Raw genomic sequence first — 8542 nt, 5'->3', positions numbered from 1 at the left:
TTATTATGTTTTCTTTTTTAAATTGGCTTTCCATTTCATTATTTTTTTCTTATTCTCCACTCACCCGTTTCTTTGTTTTTCACTGGTCTAAAAATTTACCTTAGAATTTTCTTTTCAAAAATCATGAGTTTTCTTTCCTCATTCTTTCTTAATGTCCAGGTCTCAGCCCCATAAGTGACCACTGGGCGTATTAAGGTTGTATATAATTGTTTTTTAATTTCTAACGACAAGGATCGTGATCCTAGTATTTTTGAGAGTCCATAAAAACACTTATTTCCTGATACAATTCTTGCCACAACTTCTTTGTCAGTTTCATATTTTTCTGTTACTATTGAACCTAGGTGCTTGATTTGTTTGGCTCTACTGAACTCATACCTACCAAATTTTATGATCTTCTTCCCATGACCATGTATTCGGTTTTATCTTCATTTACCTGTAGTCCTACTTTCTTAGCCATTTCTTCTAATCGAGTAAACAGTGATTTCAGATTATTATGTGAATTGCTCATTAGTACCACATCGTCCGCATACGCCAACAGAGCTACATCCGACTCCTGTAGTTTAAAACCTTCTTGTGGTTGTATGTTCATTTCTTTTATTACTTTCTCTAGAATTAGGTTAAACAGAATTGGTGATATGGAGTCTCGCTGTCTTAGACCAGATTTTACTTGTATTGGTTCTATTTCTGCAGCTCCTACCTTGATCTTAACGAAAGTTTCTGTAATGCTCATTTCAATTAAACTTATTAGTTTATGTGGTAAATTAAGTTCTTTCAGAGAGTTTATCATGCTTGTCCTGTGGATACTGCTATACGCTTTTTTGAAGTCAATGAAAAGGACGTGATGAAATGAAAAGATTAATGAAAAGGATCTCTTTGTCAAACTCCCATGCTTTTTGGAATAACTATCTGAGGATGAATATCTGATCTATCGTCGATCTTCCTGGTCTAAATCCTCTCTGATAGTTACCTAAGATTTCTTCTACTTTACCTTTTAACATTGATAGGATGCAGTTTGAAAGAACCTTGTATGTTACGTTTAGAATAGAATATAATTGTTGCAGTCTTGTTTGTTTCCTTTCTTGTGTATTGGACATATCACCGATGTCCTCTATTCTACAGGTGAAAATCCATTCTAAAGCTTTAAGTCTTGCCCCCTATCTAGTGCTTGTTTCAGCTCCTTTTTGTAATTTTCTGAGTTTATATGGACCAATATTAGTATTATTATAATTTTCACGAGTCTAAATATTCATCCGTTTGTGAGAACTACCAAAAAAAGTAGCTAAACGATTTAAAAACCCAAAAAGATTTTTTAGAATCAATATTTTTACAAATATCTGTTATACATAAATTTAAAATGTAACTATAATTTCAAATATATATACAGAATTTTTATTCTGAGATTTAATAAAAGACTGTAATCCATTAAATTGGCCACTCATATTACTTGCGCCGTCGAATGATTCACCTATTACATTTTTAAATTCTAATCCATGTTTTAAAAAACAACATTTTAGTAAATTGTATAAATCTTTTCCAGTTGAACTTCTAACTTGAACAACTGCAAAAAGCCTTTCTCTTATATCATCATTTGCACAATAGCGGACACATATTGAGGCTTGATCAATGACGCCAATTTCTTGCGTATTATCTACTTGTATTCTAAATTTTTGTTGGCCAATTTCATTTTTTATTTTGTTTCTTAAAGACAACAAAATTCCATGAATCACTTTATCAACTGTTGTTTTGGAAAGAAAGGTATCCAAATATCCTCGACCTTTTGAGTTATTATTTTAGTTATAATTTATTATCCTGCTTAAGTTTAACTTTCCTGTTTTTACTCTTTTTTATAGATTGCTGTAAATGTTCATTCAATATCGAATCTCGTTGAACTACAAATTTTATAATTTCAAGAAAATTACCTTTATTTGATACTACGTCATTAAAATTTGCTAACATTTCATTGGGTGTTGATCCTCTGTAGGGTAAATTTTGACGTCCAATGAACTTAACTATATCAAAAACTTGTTTTAGAGTGTGGATATTATTTTCTATCTCTTTTTTTCTTGCAATAACAAGATTTCGATTGATTGAATATTCAATTGACATTTCATTTGATACTCAAAAATAGTTTTCAGCTGCATTAGAGTGAATACGTGAAGTTTCATGATGTACAATTGCTGAGTATACATTTTTAAAATTGGTACAGCCTTCCTCAAAAGAAAAATTACTAGTTGCTGTATTAATTCCAAACGCAATACAAATAGAACAAAACATAGCATCTAAGCCATTTGAATTTTTTAAAATTGATAACCACTTCCTATGAATTTTTTTTTCAAGAATATATATATATTACTACTATAATACTACTTTATTGAAATCAATAACAATACTTCCTAATACTGTTGGTTGAATTTGATTTTTATTTACAAAATCTACTTTTTTAGAAATGGAACATCCAATAGCTAATTTAAAATTACTGAAATTAGTTTCTATAATTGTTTCTTGGTCTACTACAACAGAGTTAGTATCACTAGGTAAGCCATTTACATCATCAGGAATATCAGTATTATCAAAAATATAGTCATCACCATTATTATAGCCAAGTTCACTCTATAAAGTATTAATTTATAACGATAATTAATTTAAATGTTGTATAAGAATTATTATTGTTGTATTTTGTACAAAATATTGTCTATAATTATCAAATATTTTAAATTTGAACTAAAAGTATATCAATAAATTACTAAAATAAAAATTAACTTTTACCTTTTCTTTTTTTTTCTGAACACTCACTAATAATATAAAGAATTTCGTTCTCTGTTAAGCCAGTAACATTAATCCCAATATCTAATTCAAGACTTTTTTCATCACTTTCATTGAAAGTATAACCATCATCATTGCAATCAAGTTCTCTCTAGAAAAGTTTTTCCCAATATTATTAGACAGTAATATAATAATATAAAAAATGTTATAAGAAACATTTTTATAATACGAAATCAATAAAAAAAAAAAGAGCAGGGAGTCACGTGAGATACAGTGACGGTAAATTATATGAATTTTATTTGAAACCAGTTGTAAATAATGATTTTCTTTTCTCTTTGGTTTATCATTATTTAAACATTTTTCATAAATTATTTTATATACCTATTTAATAATATTTTGTTTATTTCATATTATTAAATGAGTTAAATTTGTAAAAAACATTATTTATTACTACCATAGCCCTTAAAAATATTTCAAATACTTGATATAAGTATTAAGTGACTTATAACATATAGGTTGTGATTTTACCTTCCAAGTTACAGAAACAAATACAGATTAAAAGTAATAAGTATACAATAATAATAATAATAATAGTCTATTATTAGTTTCTCGACCAGTTGGTTGCATGTTAATGACGAAAAGAAATATTTTATTTGTTAGTTAAATAAAAATGTTATAATTTTATTGTTCGATGACCGGCCCAAATTTCACAATTTAAAACGTAGGAGATTTCCCCATAGCTCCCCTGGCCAGTCAGCCACTGACTACCCACCTACCTCGGAAAATCGGGTAGAGGTGGAAAAAGTTATCGGAACCGGTGGCAACTTACCGACCGATCGCCTCAAATCAACAACATTTTGCCCATGACCGTCGAGGAAGCACATTGTCCTTGTTCGTTTTTCTTTTCTCCACCGTCACTAAAAGACCAACAATGCCGTCCAACACATTATTTTTATAATTCATTTGAACAAAAAATAAAATTTGGTCATCGTATTTTTTTGGTTTCTTTTTTTTTTACTTTTGACTAACCGCAACTCAACTGTGACCGACCACCTCACCGAGGAAAAATCACCAACAAATTGAGGCCTTTTAAAGTGACTTCAATAACAACAGTTGAAGGTGATTACTAGGGAATGGATTTTATTGTAAATACATATTTTTATTGGAATGAGATATTTTTAATCTGATAAAAAATGTGCAAGATTCAGATCATACTTATTAAAATAAGCTCAATTTTATTTTACATATTCGGGTAAAAATATATATATTCACATATTTTGTAAATAACTGAATATTTTGTAAATATTTGGGTATTTTTGGTTATTTTCGTCAATTTACAACGACGTCAAAGATTATTTGCCTTGAATGACAATCACATACTCTATGGTATATACGCTGTCGATGAAAGCCTAATATAATAATATTTGTAATTTTTAATGACGATAAACATTATCTACATTCTCTAAATGGACTTACATACGTACTTTATACACTGCTATCGTATTATACACTGTGGGTACGTAAGCGGATTTTTTACCGATATCACCAGAAACTTTCGTGAATGATAGTTGTGATAGTTACATCCTTAAATTGTCTTTACCCAATAATTCAGATGAAGAGAATAACAAGTTTGTAAATTTCTGTTAAAATTATTATATCAGGGTTTGAAATCGAAAATATTTTCCCCGATTTTGATTATGGTTTCGGTTATCGCTATTTATTTTTTCCAATTTCAATTTCGGTTTAGATTGCCAGTAATGACTAATGACTAATTTTTTTCGATTTTGTTTTCAGTTTCAATATCGATTTCAGTTTTAACTGGTATTCAAAATCGGTTTCAAGCCCTGAATTATATGTCCAAAGGGTTTTTGAATAAATATTATATGGTATGGTTAATATTTACAATGCTTGGAACTAAGTACCTATATTTGTTTATTGTAGTACAAAATAAATTTACATAGTTGCGATTTATTTCAATTTGTCTTTATTATTTTAGACATTTTAGTGGTCGAAGAATTATTAATGTTGACTACTTTTTGAATAGTTAACAATCAATTAAACACGAACCATTCAATTTTAGTATTCAAAATCTTGTCTTTAAATCAGAAATAAAAAAGGGCTTTTTTTCTGAATTTCATTTTCAATGCAAACTTATGCAAAAAAAAAAGAAGTAATATTTTCCGAACCACCAGACATAAGTCAATCTTTGTTTATTAACACTGCAATTGTTACTGCAACAGTAAATACTGGTCAAGGATTTACAAACTTAGAACAATTTTAATCCATATTAGATATGTCATGTATGAGTAATAAATCTTATCAAAAATACCATCAGCTTTTATGCAAACAAACTCAAAATACAGTGTGGGAATCTATTGAGATGACTGGCATGGAAGAAGCAAAACTTGCTATTGAAAACGGTGACATAAATAGTAATGGTATTCCTATGATTACTGTTGTGGCAGATGGCGCCTGGTCGAAACGATCTTATAAACGTAATTACAACGCAACATCTAGTGTCAATATTAAGATATAGAGTATTCCAATGCACAATATGATTTACCACAAACTTATTGGGGATGGAGATTCTAGTGTGTTGAAAAAAATAATGTTAGCCAAACCCTATGATAATAACTTAGATGTAAAAAAGATTGAATATGCCGATCACATACTCCGAAATTATCTAAATAGACTAGTAAATATAGTACCTAAACGTAAGAGCTCAGCTAGTGTTGTACCAGGATTACTAAGAACAAACTTAAAATATAAGCGATTAAAACTGAGGCAATCATTTTTTAGTTAATTTGTTACTTTAAAAAATTTCTACTATTTATTCAATATCTGTTACTAGTTCTACTGTAACAAACGCTATTAAACATCGTATGCAAATGGATTGTCCTATAAATTATAAAGTTGCACTTTGAAAAGGATACATAGATAATGGACCATATCATGTTTTTGGTTGTCATGATAAATGTGCTAGTTCTTTAAAAGTCAAATTTTAATTGATTTATAAATTATGAACTAAAAATTAAAAATAACATTTTTTAATTTTTAGTTATTTTTATTCTGGAGTCGTCAAATCAGGTGAAATGAATTTAATTCCTGAAATGGACCAATGTGGTCTATGGCAAGATATAATTTCAACAAAAAATCTTGTTGCTCACCATAGTGAAAGTTTAATTTGTTTTGTAAACAATAATTGCGTGGAAAATTACAATAGTATTGTAGCTAAGTATACAGGTGGTAAACGAGTCAAATTTTCTCTAAGAGGTATAAACATTTTCTTTAATTTTAAATAAAATGCCTATGCATTTTTACAATTATTTGTGTAAATTTATTGTTTTTAATTTTTAGAATCATACCAGACTCGCTGTGCTTCTGTTGTAACTGCATATAACTATGGACCAAGTTATATTAGACACCTCCATAAAAAAGCCACTAACTACAGCCCGGGAATGTAACCAAAAAAAATTTATAAAAAGAATTATCGATTCATGAAATAAATCTACTCAACGGAGATTACTTTTTGGTTAGTTTGCAAGGTTCGTAACTAATTCTTAAACAATTTTGTTAAGCACTTATCTAAACTATAATAATTAACTTCATAGTTCAATTTTTTTTTATAAAATTCAATTAAAAGAAACATTTCACAAGGGCCAGATGAAGGCTATGGAGCCATTCACACTGAGAGTGAAATAATTGATATGCCATGTGATGAATACGAAACAAAAAAAAAAGACGGTTTCTTAGAAAAGTTAAAACTCTTATCTAAGCAGTTACAATTATTAGAACGAAATACAGTGGACCAATCAAAAAGCGATGAATGGTGACGAGAACGAAAAATAAGACTAATGGCATCTAATTTTGGTAAAGTCGCAAAACTCAAAGACACAACTTCTCGTGCAAATGCGGTAAAATATATTCTATATGAGTTGTTTCATGGAAATTCAGCTACAATGTATATTAAATATTAAATTTTTAACTAAAAATCAATTTTGGTAATGATGATTTGTTAATTTTTTTTTTTTTCATTTAGGTATGGCATTCAAAATCAACCGTTAGCCAAAGAAGCTTTGGAAATAAAATTAGGAGTAAACATTCTATCATGTGGTCTGTTTGTTGACAAAAAATCAACATTTTTAGCAGCTAGTCCGGACAGTTTGATTGACAATAATTCTATAATAGAAATTAAATGTCCAGCGTCATTAAAAGATTTTATACCTCTTGAAGCTTTTGAAAATAAAAAGTTAAACTTTATGAATTTTATTGATAGCGAGTTAAAATTAAAAACTTCTCATGATTATTATTATCAAATACAGAGACAATTACATATATCTGAGAGAAAATATTGTTACTTTGTTGTATGGACACCTAAAGGTACTATATAGTTTTATATTATTATTATTTATTTTAGATTTTATAATATTACTTGCTGTCCTGACCCGTGTAGCGAGCGTTGTGCAGGACACTACGATCGGTAACACATTAATTATTTAACGACGTAGCACGTTGAACGTAATCTTGAGACGTGTTGAGAGAGATTGGTAATATTAATTATTGGACACTCTTAATTAAATACTTAGAAAAAGTACTGGTTTATTGATTTAACACTTAGAATAAATACAAAATATTAATAACAGTAAAAACTGGGTAGAGAATTATTATTCGCGGCGATGTGGCTGTTACAATGTCCACAACGAGCAATAATTTATTTAACAGGGGAAATGATCAGTCTAACTACCTATCTACATCTGAATAATGCTAAATGCTCAACCCGTATTTATACAGGTTCCAATGACATAAAAGTGGCCTAATTCTAATATTACTTCCTTTTACTGTCGATTCAGCATTTCTATGTTCATAGGTGGAAACAACTTGTTGTTTTCACCTTTGCCCTGGATTTCCTGCGTTTTAGGTGTATTTATTAAAACTACTTCTTATTTTCACCCTTGCCCTGGGTTTCCTACACGTAGGCACATTTATTAATATTTATACTTAATTAGATTGATGATTAAATTATGCTGAGCCTTGGGCTCACTACACCCGGCGTTGGCCGGTATTTTGTTTGCCAAGGGTGAGTAAAATAATACTTACAATTTAATTATTTTACGCTAGAGATGATTGTTAATAAAATTACAAAAAATGAAGAATTTTGGATGCAAATGTAAAATTTTATATCGAGTGCTTGTTACCTGAATTCATTGACTAACGGTTTGACGGAGGACTTCCTTTAAGGACTGGTTTATAGTAATTTTTTTACTAATGTTTAATATCAGTATAAAAAATAATATTGATGTAAATTACTTATACATTTGTATATATAATTTTTGAGTAATATTAAACATATTTTGTAAAAAAAAATTGAAGTTTTTGCTACCGTCATAATAATATGCTCAAATAAAAAGTTAGAAAAAAAACATACATTATAATAACTGGGGGTTAATTATTACTTCAGACAAAAAAGTCTTTTATAATCGTAAATAAATAGATCCAGTAAGAAAATTGTTTTATATGATACTACGGACGTAAATACGTCAATGTATTTCATTGCCCCACGGTCGATGACTCATATTATGCAAAGAACGTTCGGGATGATTGATTAGAATCAGCGAAAAAACTAAAAACCGTTTATTATATTATTGTTTTTATTGACATCAATGAATTGTTCTGGCCGCCTGGCCGCCCCCCGCGGGTGCTAACGGGAGAGTGTAAAGGGCCTCATATACTACTGTAATGATGTGCATCATTCGACTGTTAAAGACGGCACAAATATTTT

At 29.2% G+C, this 8542-nt stretch overlaps 1 protein-coding gene across 1 annotated transcript; it reads left to right on the top strand.

The window, feature by feature from the left end:
- The first annotated feature begins 5873 nt into the window (after nt 1–5873).
- LOC112689815 lies at nt 5874–6596 on the top strand. The gene is made up of 3 exons (XM_025563677.1): nt 5874–6036; nt 6121–6223; nt 6407–6596. The coding sequence occupies exons 1-3, from the start codon at nt 5874–5876 to the stop codon at nt 6594–6596; spliced, it is 456 nt and encodes a 151-aa protein (XP_025419462.1).
- The last annotated feature ends 1946 nt before the right edge of the window (nt 6597–8542 follow it).

The sequence above is a fragment of the Sipha flava genome, unplaced genomic scaffold, assembly GCF_003268045.1.
Source record: "Sipha flava isolate LNK unplaced genomic scaffold, YSA_version1 47161_pilon_pilon, whole genome shotgun sequence".
Lineage (NCBI taxonomy): Eukaryota > Metazoa > Arthropoda > Insecta > Hemiptera > Aphididae > Sipha > Sipha flava.
The sequence above is the reverse complement of the archived record's forward strand: the minus strand, read 5'-3'. Positions and strand labels throughout refer to the sequence as shown.